Below are 19,769 nucleotides of genomic sequence, written 5' to 3' on the forward strand. Positions count from 1 at the left end.
CAAACGCCACCAAAACATATCATACAAGCTGGTTAGAATGCGGTGCTGGCAAAAATCAAATTTGCTTCAGATCCAAAATAAATGCTCTGGTCAGTCAGTTTGCACAGAGATTTGTTTTTCATGATTTCCCAGGATTTTAAGGTAAAAAGCAGTGACTACTAGAGGTGCTTTTAGACCCACTAAGTGTGGCCATAATTTGTCAAACTAAACCCACCCTCTCATTTAAGTTTTAGCAAACTGCACAAATTCAAAGGCAGGATATATAACAAAGAACAGTCCACAAACATGAAGCCTCATGGAGTGCTTCAGCAGGCCCAATAGGTTTCTGCTTCTGAGGCAGAATGATGCATGCACATTTGATGCTTTTTTTTCTCATAAGATTTAATTCCTGCTGTAAGCGCAAATACGAATGCAGCCTTAACTGTGGAGCTACTAATGATGCCTCCATAATTAATCATTTACTGAATGTTGGCATGTTGAGTTGATATTCGGATTGGATAGATTGACGGTTTATGATTTAGGGAAGGTATTTCAGGGGATTGGGGTGACTGATGGAGGGTTTTGGAGTGTGGTGGCGGGATAGTAAATTTGATGGTTTTGCTACTTGGAATGACTATGGAGGTTATTACCTATCAGCTTCCTTTGGCACAAATACTTAAACAGTTGTGGTGAATACTTCGAAGAACAATGTTCTTAGGTGTTTTTAAAATATTACTTCTAAGGGTAGGTCTACGCTGCCCACGTTAGAGCATGGCCGCAGCAGCGCTGTGACGTGGGCAGTGTAGACATGCTTTATCACTGGGGGAGAGCTCTCCTGGCAATAAAAAACAAACAAACAAAAACCCCACCCTAAACGAGCAATGGTAGCTTTATCGCCAGGAGCGCGGCTCCCAGTGATAAAGCGCTGTCTATACTGGCGCTTTTCAACGCTAAAACTTTTGTCGCTCAGCGATGTGTTTTTTCACACCCCTGAATAACTAAAATTTTAGTGCTGAAAGTGGCAGTGTAGACATAGCCTAAGACTTTGAACTTTGTGTGTACCTAAACTGTTAAAACCAAGCTATTTGTTAGCTGCAGGGGTAGGAAGAAGCCATTACACTGCAGTCCTGTTTCAGGTAGTACTTTTTAATTACTAAACCGGTATTCCAGAAAATTACATCTGTAATTTAACAGGTATTGGGGGGTGGGGGGTGCATCTTCACTATATTTACGTCATTGGGAATTTATTCCCAGCTATAACAGCAAATCTAAATTTTACCTTTAGTGTGTAACATTAATATTTGTAAAATTTGAAGCATTATTGAGTGCAGATCCGATGAAGTAATATATTGTAAATATTTTTATTTTGGAGATTGGTTCAGAATAATCAAGTATTCAAAACAGTGCAACTGGCACTGAAGGTAGTTTAACTTCCTTCAAACAACACTAAAGGAAACTTACTTTTGGTGAAAGCCAAACTCTTTAGGCAAATTGATTTAAATTTAAAGCTTTAAGACTGCTAAATTTTCCTAAAAAGGTGGAACTATTTAAATACAGTGCTGTACCTTAAAAATTATTTTAATTTTTCCAGTATAGTCGCTCACATTGCATTAAACATAGTACACACACATACTATTCCAGCCTAAAGAGTTTAGTCTGCAAGCAATAGATGAAGGGAGGGAAAGGGAAAAATATGCAATGTTTATTTTTTTTAAATATATATGCATAGCTGCTTCACAGCCCACTCATTATCAGACAATATCTTGTAGACATTGCAGTAGAACTAAGTCAGCATCAAATGTTGCGTATTTCAAAATGTGTTCACTTCAGTACTGTGGGTTAGATTTGGCACAAATTGGTATGGTTCCTTTGACTTCAATCTGTGAGCTATGCTGATTTAGGCCACATAAAATTCGGGCTCTCTATTAGTTTTTAGGTCTGTGGTCTATTGCTCCTGAAATTCTTTTACCTGTAAGTTAACTTCCGTGGAAATAAAGCATGGACTCAGTGGGGAAAGTGTGCAAGGTTTAACTCAATTTTCTGTTCAATGTAGGTTCAGGTGCAGGTCCATCCTAAACTTTCCTCAGCTGAAGATGCTTTACAATATGTTGAGGAGTTAATTCTGCAGTTGTTGAATATGCTGTGCCAAGCCCAGCCAAGAAGCTTTCTGGATGTAGAGGTACAGAAAATGTTTATCTGTTCTGTATTTTGCAGCTTTAATTTGGGATGCTGTGGATGAATAGTCTAATTAGCACTTTAAAATGTCATGAGAAATACATGTATGCAGTGTTGTTGTAGCTGTGTTGGTCCCAGGATATTAGAGAGACATGGTGGGTGAGGCAGTATCTTTTATTGGACCAACTTCTGTCAATGAGAGAGAGAAGTTTTCGTGCTTACAGCCTCGCTCTGAGGAGTACAGTAGAACCTCAGAGTTACAAATACCTCGGAATTAAGGTTGTTCGTAACTCTGAAATGTTCCATAATGTTTTGTTCAGAGTTATGTTGTTCTTTCAAAATTTTACAACTGAACATTGACTTAATACAGTTTTGAAACTTTACTATTCAGGAAAAAATGCAGCCTTTAACTATTTTAATTGAAGTGAAACAAACACAGAAACAGTTTCCTTATCTTGTCAAATCTTTTTTCTTAAACTTTCCCTTAATGTTTTTATTAGTTTAACACAGTACTGTACGGTATTTGCTTTTGGGGAGGGGGGGGATCTCTGCTAGTTTTTAGTTTGCTTTTTTAAAAAACCTAGGAAATTATACATAAAAAACCTACATTAATGGGACATTAAGGTTGCAAAGTCAACCACTCAGCAGTTTGGAAACACCAAAATTAAGCTTGCCCATGAATCTTAATTTGGCTCCCTACTTGTGTATGTATAATGATAGTCTTTAGTTACTTGATCAGACTATTTTTTTCCACAGGATCCCTGCCTTACTCAGTGCACAGGATGGACTGTGCTAACTGAAAGAACAGCTACTCTGTATTTTATTTATTATGCAATGTGTGGCTCTGTGTCTTAGTCACTGCACACTATTCAATCCCTGCTCTGAAGACAGAATTATTAATTTCCTTGTGGCCTTTTCTATAGCACTCATCTCTGTAGCATCTGAGTGCTTCACAAACATTAATAAACTTCACAACACACCTGAGAGTGTTTCCTAATTGAGTGCTTAAGTTCACAACCTTAATGTTCTTTGTAGTTTTTTGTATGCAATACATATTTAGTGTACAACATTTAGGGTATGTAGCTCTATATAGTTTTTGGTATAACTTTAGTTTTTGTCTGTTTATTAAAACACGGTTGCATCAAAATAAATTATTCCTTTTAAGGAATTGCTTTTAATCTGTAACAGTGAAGTATCTATCTGAACAAGTATACTACTTGCTGAATACATTCAGATTATTCACTGAGCCCTTAGTGCTTGTTTTGTTTCCTAAGGATCGTGTTCAAAAAAGTTTTCCCCATCCTATTGATAAGTGGGCAATAGCTGATGCCCAGTCTGCTATTGAAAAGAGGAAACGAAGAAATCCATTATCTCTCCCAGTAGAAAAAATCCATCCTTTGTTAAAAGTAAGTACTCAAATCGTAATTGATTACCTTGCTACTTAAAATTAGGCAAACCTGTCTTTTACAGAACTATATAAAGTTAAGGCTGACATTTTCATTCATTGTCTGTATATTGCCTGAAATGTAACTCAAAAGGAATAAAACAAATTTTACATGACATTCAAAGCATCTGGATTTTAGTGTATCATCATCATTGTAATATTTCTATTTCAGTTAATTGTATGCTTGTTAAATACATTTAGGACTATGATTATACTTCCAAGAAGTTGTTTAAATTGTTCTTCGAGTTATTCTACATGTGTATTCCACCGGAAATTTTCCCCTCAATGATACCCATCTGAGTGGCTCGAACCGCTGGCACCAATATAAAGGGTCTAGCCGACCCCGAGCTCTCTGTTCCTCCTTACCTCCTGTGACAGCCGCTGGAACAGCTCTTCCTGCTTTTCCAAGTACTCACAAGAGAACACAGACTACTGAATTTTATTGTAGTTTCATGTTTGTTCAATTAGGATTTTACCCCATCTGAAGGTTTCAGTTGATTCCCAATGCCAAGGGATGCCTTGGTCACCAGGCTTCAAGCCCTGTGTTTCCTGAAATAAGGCTATTCCCGTGAGCGACCTGCACTCAGGTTGCTTTAAGTGCCTTAGGGAAACTCTTATTGGGGAGCATTGTCAAATTTGCAGGGACTTTAAGCCTCGCACAAAGAAAGTTTGTGAAGCCAGGCTATAGTTTTTAGTATGAAGGCGGCCTTGAGACCTCCATCTGAACCAGGTTGGTCCTACTGTGCCCAAGTCCCAACACTGTTCACCATCCCAGTGCTTGAGAGGCATAAGAAGCAGACTGCTAAAAGGCTCTGAAATCTGCTTAGGCATGGAATAAGAATAGAGTGCAATCTAAGTCTAAGCACTCCTCTGCATTGGTACCACAGAAGACTGCATCACTGACACCATTGATTCCAGAGCCAGAAGGAGCTCCTTCCACATTGGTGGTATGCACCGTATGGATACTTTCTTGGTATCAGCCACGCCAGAGGCATTTGCAGCTGCCAGGGACCTCCTGACCCTGTTGGTGCCAGCAAACACAGGAGAACCAGCAGGGTTGCTACAGCGGTCAGTACCATGCAAACTTCACATACTCCTGACATCTCACCCTTTGATACCATCAAAAGGAAAACCTGCAATGCTCATTTCTCTTTGGCCTCTGCACTGATTGCTGGCACCGTCTGCAATGACATCTCCGTGGTCAGTGAAAGGAGCGTCATTGTCTTCTGAATCAGAGATTGGTACTACATTTCCTGTCTTGGGAGCCACTCTCACTACCCCTTCTCCAGACATGTCGACCCTTCCTGGGATCTGGTCACAAGATACCATCAAGTGATTCCCCAGGAGGTCACTGGGGGCCTACACCTGTCCAGTGGCCTTTTTGAAATCCATGGAGCTTTCCCCCCATTTCCAGATCATATTCAGGCACTCCTATTCAGTGGCATTGGAAAAGTGTGTGGCACTTACCCACTGGGCAGCACCCATTCCAGACACCAGTACCGAGCCCGGTATCTGGTATCAAGACCTGGCTCAACAGGACCCTGCAGGTCAAGAAAGAAAGGAAGAGCATTTTCATCTAGTGCTGGCCACCTCTTTCCACCTTTTCGATGAGCCAGTCTCAGGAGGAGGCATGTCACCTCCCTCAGATGACTATAAGGCACACCAAGAATTGTTGGAGGGTTGCCTTAAGTCTGGGCATACAGGTGAAGGAAGTGAAAGAATCCTCAAACCTCCTGGTTGAAATTTTAGCCACTGCAGGTCCTTCCAGAGTGTGGCCCTGCCTCTGTGAGGCCATTATGGACCCAGTTAAGAGGCTGTGGCAGACTCCTGCATCCCTTCCCCCCCGACCCCCACACACACATTGCAAAAAGGGTCAAGCACAAGTATTTTGTACCCGCCCCAGGTTGAGTTCCTCTACTCCTTCCTCCCTTGTAGTATCTGTTGCCAATGAGAGGGAAAGGCAGGGGCATCACAGCACTGCCCCAAAATCAAAAGACCAAAAAAAAAGTTAAACCTGTTTGGTAGGAAAGTTTATTCAAGGGGTTGCAGTTTAGGATTGCAAACCAGCATGCACTTTTGGCCAGGTATGACTTTAACATATGGGACTCCATGCTGAAATTTAAAGACACACTCCTAGAAGATGCTAGGCAGGAGTTCTTCTCGCTGATGGGTGAGAGGGAAATTGATGGTGAGGGCTTTGCTGCAAGCTGCTCTGGATGGGGCTGACTCAGCTGCCAGATCCAGGGTTTCAGCAGTAGCTGTGAGTAGGAGCTACTGGTTGCAGTCCTCTGAGCTCCCACGGGAGGTCCAACAGACTGTGCAGGACCTTCTGTTTGAGGGATCCTTGCTCTTTTTAGAGTAGACTGACACTAAGCTTCATGGGTTAAAGGACTCAGAGGCAACCCTAAAGTCTCTTTGGTTGTACACCCTGGCCGCTTCCAGGAAGTACTTCAGGCTACAGCAACCTCTCCGGTATTCTGCTCCAGCTGTCCAACGGGACCTGCAGAGAAAGAAAAGTAGAGGTTATAGGAGCAGACCACCTCTTCCTTCTACCTCTGCATTAATGCCTGTCCCACCTAGACCACTCACCAGGAGTTTCTAAGGAGGCATTTGGATGGGATGTTCAAAGACATTGCACCAGCTGCAAGGATTCCAGGCCTTGTTTTTCCTGTTTGCAAACTGCCTTTCCTATTTCCTCAGTGCTTCGTCTCCTATCACTATGGACTGTTAAGTATTGAGCACTGTAGAAGGGGGATACACCCTCCAGTTTTTCTGCCCCTGCATCCCATCTTCCCTCCCTTCCTGTCCCTCTTCAAGGACCCCTCTCACAAATAGCTTCTAGTGCAGGAAGTTTAATCTGCCCTTCAAATGGGAGCCATAGAGGAGATTCCACAAATTTAAGAGGGAAGGGTTTCCACTCCCATTATTTACTAGTCCCGAAAGCGAAGGAAGGTCTCAGACCTATTTTAGACCTGCATCAGCTCAACAACCATCTCAAAAAGAAGTTTTACATGGTTACCCAGCATCCATTATTCTCTCTCTGGATCCTAGAGACTGGTATGCCTCCCGCAATTTAAGAGATGCCTACGTTTATGTGTCGATATACCAAGGGCACATAAAGTTCCTCATATTTGTAGTAAAGCACTTGCATTACCACTTCCTGGTGCTTCTGCTTTGCCTGTCTGCAGCTCTGATATTCACAAAATGTATGGGCTGTGGTAGCAGCGTTCCTCAAGAGATTAGGAGTGCAGGTCTGCCTTTACCTGGATGACTGACTAGTCAAGGGCAGGTCCAAAGCTCAGGTTATATCCAGTGTTCAACTCATAGTCAGCCTTCAAGGCCTTAGGCCTACTGATTACCGGAGACAAGTCTATCCTTTGCCCAGTACAGAGGATAGAGTTTACAGGGGCTGTGTTGGATTCTACCCAGCCAGAGTGTTCCTCCCAGAGTCTTGATTCCAATCTGTTCGATCTCTTGTGACAGACCTCAAAATTCATCCGATTGCAGCAGCCTGAAACTGCACAAGGCCATGTACAACACGCAAGGCTGCACCTTAGGCCCCTCCAGATATGCCTGGCCTCAGTGTATTTACCAACCTAATTTCATCTGAATACTGTGACCATGGTACTTTTGCATGTTCTCATTTCGTTCAATTGTGGTTGGATCCTCTGTGTTTGTCCAAACGTTCCTGTCATCAGCCCTCAACCATCAATGACTTTGATCTCGGACGTAGCTCTAAGGTGGAGAGTTCACCTGGGGCCCCTCCGAACTCAGGGTCTTTGGTCCTTGAGGGAGCTTGCTCGCCATAGCAACATCCGAGAGCTCAGGGCTATTTGTCTTGCCTGTCAGGCTTTCCTACCTCATATCAGGGAGAAATCTGTTGTTCTTACAGACAACACCTCAGCAGTGCTTTACCTCAACAGGCATGGGATCGCTAGTCCCTCCTTTGTCAGAAGCAGTTCACTTGGGGGAATTTGCATAGCCCAGTCAATCAACCTGTGGTCCTCTTACCTTCCAGGGGTGTGGAACGAGCTAGCAGATCACCTGAGCAGGTCATTTTTCAGTCACCATGAGTGATGTAACCAGTGCATTTTCCAGCAGTGGGGGACTCCCCAGATAAGTCTATTTGCAAACAAGTATATCAGAAAATGTCACCAATTCAACTCCCTGCAAGGCCACAGTCCGGGCTTTATCAGAGATGCCTTCCTGCTACTCTGGGTAGAAAAGGTTTACTTTGCATTCCCCCTAGTCCTGCTCCTACACAGAGTGCTGCTAAAGAGCAAGTGGGATCACGCCTGGGTTATTTTATTAGCTCCAGCATGGCCCTGCCAACCCCACTTCTTGACTCTACTGGTCCTTTTAATTGGCAACTCCAGTCTCCTTCCTGTTGCACCCCAGTTTGATCTCTCAGGACCACAGATAGCTGTTCCAGTCAAACCTGCTATCTCTTCATTTAACAGCCTGGAAGCTTCATGGTTAAATCCCAAAGAGCAGGCTTGCTGAGAGCAAGTTCACCAGGTCTTATTAAGTAGCAGCCCTCCACCTCTACCTGTCAAAATTGAAGCAGTTCTCTCTCTGGGCTTGTGAAATGGTAGTCTCACTGATGCATTCATCCAGCCAAAATATATTCGCCTGTCTGCTGTACCTGAAACAGCAAGGTTTAGCATTTTCCTCTATCCAGTTTCACCTGGCAGCAATATCCGCTTTCCAACCTTTTGGTGCTGCTAAAGGCTGGTTTTCCTAATTGCTATCACTTCTGCCATAAAGGTCTCTGAACTGTGCCCTCACATCAAATTCTCTCTCTGCGGTAGTTTCATATCAATCAATCAATTTACTTACTTGTATTTTGCCTTAAACCACATGCAAATATGGATGAGCAACTGCTACACACACTGTAGAACCAGTGCTCATCTAACATCCATAGACAGGACCAAACCCACCCAACTGTTCGTGACTATAGTTGATAGAATGAACTATCTTCCAGTCTCTTCACAGAGAATTTCATCTGAGATAACTGTAAGTATCTGCACTTGTTATGATCTGACAGATGTTTCACCATTGGGCAAGCTTCACAAGATCTCAAGCATCCTCAGTGGCATTCCTAGCGCAGATCCCTATGCTGGACATTTGTAAAGCAGCAACCGAGTCATTGGTGCACACTGTCTCCTCCCATTATACCATCACCCGGTAGTTTAGAAATTATGCCAAATTTGGGTGAGATGTGCTGCAGTCTGTGTACATAAACTCTGATCCCTCCACCTAATTAACTGCTTGACACTCACCAAGAATGGAATGCACATGGAATGCACAAAGAAGAAAAACACCAGTTATTAACCTTTTCTATCTCTTGTTCTATGAGATGTGTTGCACATGTGCATTCTACAACTTGCCCTCCTACCCCTCTGCATCGGAGTTTCTGGATAGAAGGAACTGAGGGGGCTCAGGGTCAGCTGGGCCCCTTTACTGGTGCCAGCAGAGGGTGCTCAAGCCCTGCCAAATGAGTACCACTGAGGGAAAAATTTCTTGTGGTCTGCGTGGGGTGCACGCACATCAAGAGAGGAATGTACATATTCAACACATCTTGAAAGGTTAGTAACAGTTTTCAAAAAAAAGAAAACCCTAAATACCTATCTGCTAAAAATTGCAATACTTTTATTCTGGCTGAGTAATAGAGAATTCAGTGCTTTTAGATCGTGTCAAGTAGAGCTGTATTGCATGTTATGAATGCTTGGTAGCACTGTCAGCATTTCAAAGTCAGTATGAACCATGCAGTGTTATCTGTGATACCACTGTTATTTTTATTATACTTATAGAAAGAAGTATTTTTTGTATTGCTAGTACTAATGATGGACAGATGTTGACTGTCTAGTGCAATAGTCATTAAACATAATTTCATAAGTTTATTCTAAAATACGTAAATTAGTTATTTGACTGGTTGTATAACACATTTAATGATGCACTTTTTGTTTTTTTACTTTTAGGAAGTTCTAGGTTATAAAATTGACCACCAAGTATCTGTTTACATAGTAGCAGTATTAGAATACATTTCTGCAGATATCTTGAAGCTCGTTGGGAATTACGTACGAAATATAAGACATTATGAAATTACAAAACAAGACATTAAAGTGGCAATGTGTGCTGATAAGGTAGGTGGTATAATTCATACTTGTCAAATGAATGGAATTTGGGGGGGGGGGGGGCGGCAGTAGTATTAAATTTTTAACCAGATCTTGAGTGGTGTCTAAAAATCTCAGTGTTGAATATTATTCTTAGTTCTTAAATGTATTGTAATGTAGAATTTTGATATGTCTCTTCCTTTAGAAACCCCCCAGCAGTACGTGAACTTCTAAAATTATTGCTGTTTTGAGACAACAGTGACTTCAATGTAGAGCATTCCTGGGGGTTGATGGTGCAAAGTTTTATTTGGGACACTTCATGCAACCCCAGCATATCCCAGTGGTCCAGAAGACTGTCTTTCTGACTATGGTTGGTCGATAAGCCAAATTCCTTTGGCTTGTACTCAAGCGTTGCTGCATTCTAGCTGCCTTGGGCACCTAGTCTCAATCTTTTGACACATTGGAGGGCAAATAATCTGTATTTTTTCCCTTTCAAAAAAACCAAAACAAAAAAAACCCCACACAATTTGGAATCAGTCCCTCAAAAGAAGTCAGAGCCTCTAGTTCCATGGAAGTCCATGGAACCTTTCTTGTGTCTCCTTCTCACTGTGTTTACCCTGTCTGTTATTGGCATTACTCGTGTTAATCAGCTCATTGGGGTTTTCATTTCTTGTTGCTCTAGTGAATGGTCCCCTGTCTTGCTTCAGCCTTGTATTGATTGTGCCCTCTTTCCCCATTCATTTCTTCCTTAGCTTTAAAGGAAAGTGAAGTACCTTGTGAGACCTTAGTGACCATTAAGACACTTAGGGCATGTCTGTACTACAAACTTAAGTTGACCTATGTTAGGTTGACTTATCGCCACTGCAGTAATTACTGCAATGGTTCATGTCCACACCCCCTCCTTCTGGTGGTGGTGCACAGCCTCATAAGGAGCACTTCCACTGACTTAAGAAGGGCAGTGTGGGGCTGGAGCCCGGGCTCTCAGATCTGCTCAGCTCCCTGCCGGGAGCATGTGCTTCCCTGCCCACCTTGGGCCCCCGGTGGGAAGCAGGGATCTGGGGCAGCAGCCCTGTGGGGAGCCAGCATCCCAGGGGGACATCTGGGCTCTAGCTGGAGCCCCCCCCCCACCCTACCTGGAGTGACAGCCCAAACTGTGAACTCTTTCTTGTCAATTTCATGGCTCCAGCATGGAACCCTGACATGGGTAAGAATGACAGCCAATGTAAGTAACCTGCAGTGTTTACACAGACATTGCCTTGCCCTAACTACACCAACATAAACCCTATGCCTCTCATGGAGGTGGAGTTATTATCTCGGGGTAGTAGGGCACTTACATTGGCGGGAGCAAGGCTGTAGTGTGTACTCTAAAGTAATTAGGTTGACAAAAGCTGTCTTATGTTGACCAGACCAGGGCTTAGTATAGGGCAGCTGTCTCCATCACCGTTGCTGGTAGGTACACGTCTGTATGTGGATGTTCAGCAGAAGCTTGGGTACCTGCCATATGATTGTGGTAATGATGCTGATTCCTTCGATTCTTTCTCCTAATCTGCCTCCTTCAGCTGTTGGTGGGACTAGCAAAATGCATTGGCCAAGAAACCGGCCTTTACAGGGTTTGGATGTAAGGGTGCCTAGTACACTACATTTGTGTATATAAATCTCCTCACTGTATTTTCCACTTTATGCATCCGATGAAGTGAGCTGTAGCTCACGAAAGCTTATGCTCAAATAAATTGGTTAATCTCTAAGGTGCCATAAGTACTCCTTTTCTTAGTACACTACAGTCACACTTCTGAAGAGTTGCAACAACCCCATGCATAAACAGCAGAAACCTCCCAGGTTTCTGAAGGGCTCTGAAGCAAACATCCAGCTTGTTGGTATTTGCCCCGAAGGGACAACCTGCTAGAGGGAGACTTCTGTGGCTCTGCCTTATTCACCACATCAAACACAGACATGGCCCATACCGCGTTCCCAGACTTAGCCTGGCCTTATCAGTTAACTCTGAGACAACATAAAGCTGTCAACACTTGCTATACTCTGTCATAGATATGCATGAGTCCAGTATTCCCTCAAGTACCTTCATGCTGCTTGTAGGCTGCCCCTTTATGTAATGTAATCCTTACCTTCTGTCCATAAGCATCTTAAGTATGATCAGTCTCAAATAGTATAAGCTATATTTCCTTCTTTCTGCTTCCTCCATACCCCTACCCCATATGGAGGACAGACCCATTAACCGAACTGCATATTTCCAAGCATTTGTCCTTGTGGATCCCACTTGCAGGTGTGTGTGCCTTAAGTGCATGAACCTGCCGCCCCTCTTCCGTATGGGGTATAAAGTGTAGAACAGCCCAAACTACCAGTCAGTTCTTTCCTGTAGCTCTGAGTTAGAATTAGGATGATACATAGCTAGCTTTTTAATTATTTTTTCTTAATTCAATTTCCTTTTTACCAAATATATTTAACCAACCTCAAGGCAACATACAAAGCCTCCCATTAATAGTATTCAACTAGATCTTTTATAACAACTTATTTCCCCTCCCACTGGTAACTTTTGTATCAAATTTTTGTGTATATTTAAAGAAACCACTTACTTTCTCCAATTTCATTTACACAGGTGTTGATGGATATGTTCCATCAAGATGTAGAAGATATAAGTACACTAACTTTATCTGATGAGGAACCCTCCACCTCAGGGGAACAAACCTATTATGATCTAGTCAAGTCATTTATGGCAGAGGTTCGACAGTACATACGGGAACTAAATCTCATTATAAAAGTTTTTAGAGAGCCTTTTGTCTCCAACTCCAAATTGTTTTCAGCTCATGTAAGTATTATATAGATGTTACAACTAATGCATATCAAGCTTACGTTTGCATTAATGTAGGTGAGAATTTCTGGGACCTAACTTTTGTCCGGCATCACATTCCTATAGTATAGGAAGAACTATCAGAAAGCCATCTGTTTCTCGACACTTGTCGCTGCAGCCCAGAACTGTTGATGAACAAACAAAATACAGTAACAGATGTTCTTACGTTGATGCTGCCTCTCGCTCTACAAAGGCAACTCTGAAAGAACAGGCTGAGAAAAGGGGTGTGTGTATGCACACATGGTGTAAGGATTGAAATGGAGATAAGAAAGGAGACGCAGGAAAAGGGGGATAGGCAGCATGGGAATTTATTATAGCTCATCCTGAAATAAATGATGAGGGATTAGGGGGATGTTTTCCTCCCTCCCAGCCCACAAGTCTAGAATCCAGAATATAGAATTGTAGAGCAGAGTGGGCTGAGTGTCCTATACCATGTAGCATTATATTCCCCTTGCACTTCTCTGGCATCCTAGAAAGTCAATTTAGTGCACTGGGAACTATTGTACTGATGTTATGGGAGTTGAAGGAAGTTTCTCCTGTACCATTTCTCAACCCACTTGTACAGCTACCATATAAACTGCATTTTTAAAAGCAAAACCAACAACACTGAAGTGCACATTAAGATCCAAATTGTTTGAATGCCCTAGTTTATCGTGCCTGTCTTCTGTTTCTGCCTGTCACTATGTAGTACTGAAGTGCCTTGAAAATATAAACACAGGCAGTATTGTGGAAATATTAAAGGACTTAGAATTGGGATCCCTGTGTCACTTACTCTGCCACTGGGTTGTGAGACGTTCTGCAAGTAACTTAACCTTTGTGCCTCAGGTTCCTTTTTTATATATATATATATATATATAGTGTGTGGGAAAGAAAAAAAATATTTATTGATCTTTGTAAGTAGAAGGGGAAAGTGTTTGTAAAACACTTTTTAAAGAGCCTCTTATGAAAATTCTACATAAATGCAAAGATTTTAAGACCATTGAGGATGATTAAAACTTATGCTTCAGGTCACAAACTGACCATGTTTGAGGAACCAGAAGGATATTCTTCCTCTTTGTTTGGCATTGCATAATTAAATAAAATTGCGTAATTGGCTAAGTGCATTACTGGGTAGAAATTTAGGAGGTGTGCAGAGTTTGCAATTTTTTGAAACAGCAAGTGCTGCCTGTTTTTTGCAATATTGTTTAACATAGGCCAGTAGTCTGGCATGGCATGGGAATTGGAATGTCTGTTTTCCTGTCAGTGCCATGCACTTTCTTAGCTACATGAGATCTCTCTCTGAATGCTAGAGCTCCATGTAGTTGAACTGTCTTTCTGATTCTGCCAAACCTTTCCTCCAGCCATTCTTTCTATAGGTGAAGCTGTAGGGTGAAATTCTGGCTCCACTGAAGTCAGTGGCAGTTCTGCCATTGACTTCACTGGGGCCAAGATTTTACTCATAGTGTACAAAGTTGGGTATGTGCAGTAGATCCTGAGCTGCTGAAAACTGGATTACTTAAGAGTAACCAAGCTGAAAAGTTTGGCTCACCTCTTCCACAGGTTCATCTTTCTTCCCTGCTAGACTTTGGGTTTCACCAGTGGGTTCAGAACACAAATTGGGCAATTGAATGGTGGTCTGATTTGTGTGTAATACTGTGTATACTGCATAGGGCAGGTTAACATTTGGGTTATTACTATTCTTAACTCAAATTTGAAATGGAAACCAAAAGGCAACACTTGTGGGAAACACTAAAGAGTTTGATTCTATGAAAGAAATAGACCTATTTGTTAAATACTTAAGTTCTCTGTTTCTTCTCCCATTATTTTTCTTCCAAACAGGAGTCAGTAATTAATCACCTGTCCATTACCTACAATATTTATAACCTTGCTTTAGCTGAGAAACTAATCAGTGTTTGTTCAATATTATAACTGATTAAGTAGCTTGCTTTGTGTGCTATATATTTTGCCTTATGGATTTAATTTCTCTCTCTTATTCACCATGGATATTTATTGTCTGATGGTTCCATTTCTTCCTTCAGGATGTGGAAAATATATTTAGTCGTATATCAGATATTCATGAACTTAGCGTGAAGCTACTGGGCCACATTGAGGACACTGTAGAAATGACAGATGAAGGCAGTCCCCACCCCTTAGTAGGCAGTTGTTTTGAAGACCTAGCAGAGGTAAGTAAGAACATTAAAGTTTGTTTTTATAATATATATTTTATTTTTGTTATACACCTTGTATGTCCTAGATAACTGGAGTAATTTTAAAAAAAGAATAAATGTTTTTTGGTAGTTCAGTACATCTTTGTTTCAGCTGTCTTGGCTGGCTACATTGACATCTACCTTCTTCAAAGAAACAGTCATCACAGGGCAGATTTTCCCAGGCCCTCAAGATTTACCCTACTGACCTACGTTTGATTCTGAGACTACAGACTAGTTTGAGTCACAAAAAGGCTGTGGGAGTAGTTTCACTATGAGTATCTTCCACTCATAATTCCGAAGTGTGTTTTGGCAGTTTTTGGAGGGGGGGTTCCCCGCTAAGGGATTGCCCCCTGGTTGCGCAGGTCTTTGGGACATTTTTGAAGGGCTTTGACCATTCGGGGCTGCATGAGCATCCCCTCATGACACCAAATTTTCAGGTCCAGAGACTATATAAGAGAAGTGTAGCCCCCAACTATCATAATTCCTCCTTATTTCCAGTGCATGCAGGTGGAGGGACAAGGTGCTGGCAGAAATGAAATGAACAAGAGCTTTAAGGTTTAGAAGTATCAAACTTGGCCTTTAGAGACCGAAATCAAAATGGGAGTGTCTGAGACCCTGGTTCTGCAAAGACTTGAGCATGAGTTTAACTTTTCACACTGATAACTAACAATGCATGACGTTAAGCATATGCTTAAATCTTCTCAGAATTGGGGCCTAAATCTTTATAAATGTGCTTACTGATAAAATTATATATAAAGTTTTCTCCTATGTAATATACTTCATATTTTTACCAATAACATGAAGCTTTGATACTAACCCATTTAAAAAATTTACTTTATATTCCTTCTTAGGAACTGGCATTTGATCCATATGAATCATACGCTCAAGATATTTTGCGACCTGCTTTTCATGATCACTTTCTTGGTCAGTTATCAAAGCCTGGAGCAGCATTCTATTTACAGGTACAATATCTTTTTTTTAATGTTTTTAAGAATATACCATTGTGTTACAACACATCTTTTGTTTTAAGATTAAGACCATTTTTGTTTCCAGTCAATAGGAGAAGGTTTTAAAGAAGCTGTTCAGTATGTTCTACCAAGGCTGCTTCTTGCTCCCGTTTATCACTGTCTTCACTATTTTGAACTTTTAAAGGTAAGTAAAAAATTATATTACTCATGTAAAATGTTTTGTTTCATATTAGCAGTTCTCAGTTTTAGTTATATAAGAGCTATCTATATTCTCAGTAAGGCATGTTAGTAGACTAACAGAATTTTTTAATAATAGAAATGGAACGATGAATCTGGTATAATGAAATGTAAATTCTGTGCCATTGTAGATTTGTGTATGTAACGAATACTAGTCCATATTTTTATCTATATTGTGTAGCAACTAACATCTGGGTTTTTTTATAATGAGTAATACTGTAATGATATTGTTTTGGTGTATTGAAAATGGATCCCTCAAATAGAAAAAGGAGTTTTACTTCCTACTTATTTTGCTTATATTTTAGGAATAAAGCTAAGCCTGGGTGAACAGTGTAAGACAGGGTAATGATCAGTGAAAATATGGCTGCATCTCTTAACTGGAAAATCTGGAAAAAAATACATATATATCTGGAGTTTTCTAAAATTGATGAGATTTTGTAAAGTAATTGTTACTCTGGTTTCTGGGTGAGATCGGGATTCCAGTGAAATTATTTCACCATTAACTTTTTTTGCTCCTTTGAGTAGCCTCTGCACATCCTCGCTCGTAGGATGTACTGATGATGCAGCTTGGATCCTGAGATGTATTGTCAGTGCATCCAGACCACACTGTTGGTGTATGCCATAAGTGGGAATGTGCAGCGTTCATCTTGAAGAATTTAGGTTACAGTTGAGTCATCTCCATTAATCCGTTTTTTTCCTGGGTGTTTTGTGTGATGTGATGGACTATCAGTGGTTGAATTGTAAAGATCTTATCATGTTAAAATACTGTAACTGAACAGTACAAAGTAAATGGACAAAGTCTCTTGATTTAACAAATCAGACATTTTTATTAAACAGTAATCTTTAACTAATAGAATATTTTGCTTAAGTTGTTTCTCCCAAAATTAAATTTTACTTTAGAGGAAATTTTTAAGAGGGGTGGGAAAAAATTACACTCTCAGAAAAAAATCTCGGACATCATGGAAAAAAAATCCTTCCTGTCTCCTGGTTGGTAACAACATTCTGTGTTCTGGAAGCTCAGTGTCAAAAGATTTGAGTTGCTTATAATTTTGGTTATACGTGACAATATTATAACTCAATTTGCCGGGGGGGGGAGGGAGAGTTACATCAGACAGTTTCTTTATTAAAACATGAAACTGAATGAAGACCCAGCATTTTTATATACACTTAACTGTAAAGAACACTTAATTATCTGAAATATAAAAGATTATATTACACAAATTAGAGTCCAGGATTACAATGGTTGCAGACAAATTAGTCTCAGTAATGAGAAGTCAGATTGTCACAAATAGTGTTTCATGTTCATACATCTTCTTTTAGCCACAGATATCAACTAGTTCAAGTGATACTTTACATGATGAGCATTTATTTTCCATAGTTTTCATAGAGCATTTAGACAAATTGGCACTAGCAATGTCTTGAGGCTTTATTGCACCTTTTATGGAATACATGTGCTTTGGTTTTAAACATCCATCTGCCAGTTTGACTTCTGTGTGATTTTGCTGTTGAAAAGAATTTCTTGCAATTTCTTGTTGAATATATAGATGAGCAAAAAAAATATAACTTGTACACAGTGACCGTTATAGTTCAAAGCACAGGTGCATTACAGTTATCACATGATTTAAAAAAAACTGAAGAGAATTGAAATCTGATGGACAGTACGTCAGGAATATACAAATATTATCCATTCTTCTTCGAGTGATTGCTTATGTCCATTCAACGTAGGTGTGTGTACTTGTCACATGCGCTGGTGCTGGAAGTTTTTCCCTCAGCAGTATCTGTAGGGGACCAGCTCCGGTGCCCCCTGGAGTGGCGTGCACATTCCGCAGCATACAGGATGCCGCCAGTTCCCCCCATCCTCAATTCCTTCTTGCCACCAGTGTCGGTGCTGGAACTGTTGCTGTTTCAGTTAGTGCTGTAGGTGCTTGTTCTTACAAACTAGTTATCGCCTGTTTATACTGTGTGTAGTTTTTTATTAGTGTTTATAACTCCCTTAGCTATAGTTAGACACTTTGTAGGTCCCGAACAGGACTTTGCCTCTGGTCGGGGTGTGCCCTGATCCCTAGGCTCTAAGCCCTGTGATTGCTGCAAGAGGCCCATGCCCGTTAGTGATCCACATAACAGTTGTCTGCGTTGCTTGGGCGAAGGACGAATTAGGGAGAAGTGCAAAATTTGCAAGTCCTTCAAGCCAAGAACTAAAAGGAGTGTGATATTCGTCTAAGAGTGCTCCTTATGGAGTCGACCCTCACCCCGGCACCGGAGCAACACTCCAACTTGGCGCCGAGTACTGTGACCTTGGTGCGCAGCGCCCCACCGGGACCATCCACTAGCCAGCACCAGTCCCCAGCCATGGCTCCCACTAAGAAGCCCAAGAAGGCAGGACGAGGCCAGTCTCCAACCTCCCACAAGGGAAAGGATAAGACTGGGTGTGAGCACGGTCCCATGCCAGGCAACTCTTCACCCACGTTGGGATGTCGGGCCCAAGCTCCGGGGGAGCGATGTAGCAGGCTCATAAGCCCGCACTTCGAGCCTTTGGCCTCGTGCTCCCTGTCTCACCTATCATAGAAGGTAGCTTTCCTGGTGACGGTGATTTCAGCGAGGCGAGTCTCCAAGCTGTGGGGTGGGGGTGTGTGGGAAAGGTACAAGAATCAATTGTTTGTGGAGAATTCCTGCTTGCTGTAAGTAGTTAATGTAAAATTAAAGGAGACAGAGTTGGCTTATATTCGTGTGAATGGTGCTATAAAAGGTGGAGCTGCATAATACTATCCATAAACAGTTCTATCATGTTGTCAAAGGAAACAGTTTACAAGATTTGTAGACATAGGTTACCATATCTCTGTCTTGGTTAGGGTAGACACATAATACTTTTGTACTGTTAATTTTTCTTTTTGTAAGATAACTTTTAGGAAAACTCACCTGAAAATTTCCTTTTGCTTAGAGGGAAGGTCTTAAGCAATTTGCAAATCTTCCCTGCACAGAAGAATACAATATGTGAAAGAGTAGTATTTATATTCTCTGAGATAAATATCTTCTCTATCATGCGTTCTAAAGCTTCAGTAACTTTAAATGGTTTCAGTTCTAATGTATATAATGCTGCAAGTGTTCTGATACAGGGAGTGCAATATTGGACATTCCTTCCCTGAAAAAAATCTTGCTAATCTCTATTAGTAATATGTGTAAACTTAAGTTTTGTGACTTGATGGGAATGGCTGTAATTTTTGCAAATATCTGTAGTTTTTGGAATTTTAAATGTACTTGTGTAATTGGTTGATTGTCCGGTATACTCTCATTTCACAATAACTTCAGTTGATCACTTCTGGTATCACTAGAAATGAGTGACAGATGCCACAGATCCATTTCCAAAGCCTTGTTTAATATCTGAATTTCATCTTAACATGATTCTCCAGGCTTTGCAGAGTTGCAACTTAGTTTCTAGTCCATGTGTGTTGGAAACATCATCTTAATTCCAAATAATTTTTCCTGACTCTCTTGCACTGTCTTAAATCCTATTAAATCCTTCTGTTGCAACAAGGGCATTGAAGGTAAGAATGTTACTTTTTTTCCTTTCCCAGCATGAAAGTATTAAATTTATTACATGCTGCTGGAGCTCTTCTGGCATACAACTTTGGAATTGTACCAGTTACACTATTTGTATATTTATGCTGCTCCCATACAACTGTTATATAGAGAAGGGAATGATTCTGGCTTTAATTTGGAAATGGCTAAGGAATCAAGTTTGACAATCGGTGCTGAAAAATTTTACAGAATTCTGTCTCTCTAGATCCTCATTTTAATGGTCGT

At 41.1% G+C, this 19,769-nt stretch overlaps 1 protein-coding gene across 3 annotated transcripts in view; it reads left to right on the forward strand.

The window, feature by feature from the left end:
* The window catches only part of SOS1 (SOS Ras/Rac guanine nucleotide exchange factor 1), a 92,546-nt gene that overhangs the window by 24,161 nt on the left and 48,616 nt on the right, over positions 1 to 19,769 (forward strand). For 2 of the 3 annotated variants that reach the window (XM_037896251.2, XM_037896250.2), the window contains exons 2-8: positions 2,033 to 2,158; positions 3,429 to 3,560; positions 9,580 to 9,744; positions 12,326 to 12,535; positions 14,596 to 14,739; positions 15,615 to 15,725; positions 15,817 to 15,915. In XM_037896251.2, the coding sequence (XP_037752179.1) occupies positions 2,033 to 2,158; positions 3,429 to 3,560; positions 9,580 to 9,744; positions 12,326 to 12,535; positions 14,596 to 14,739; positions 15,615 to 15,725; positions 15,817 to 15,915 (987 nt within the window). Of the gene's footprint in view, positions 1 to 2,032; positions 2,159 to 3,428; positions 3,561 to 9,579; positions 9,745 to 9,919; positions 10,085 to 12,325; positions 12,536 to 14,595; positions 14,740 to 15,614; positions 15,726 to 15,816; positions 15,916 to 19,769 lie in introns of those variants that run through there. The other variant, XM_037896252.2, reaches the window with a different exon arrangement.

The sequence above is a fragment of the Chelonia mydas genome, chromosome 3 (assembly GCF_015237465.2).
Source record: "Chelonia mydas isolate rCheMyd1 chromosome 3, rCheMyd1.pri.v2, whole genome shotgun sequence".
Lineage (NCBI taxonomy): Eukaryota > Metazoa > Chordata > Testudines > Cheloniidae > Chelonia > Chelonia mydas.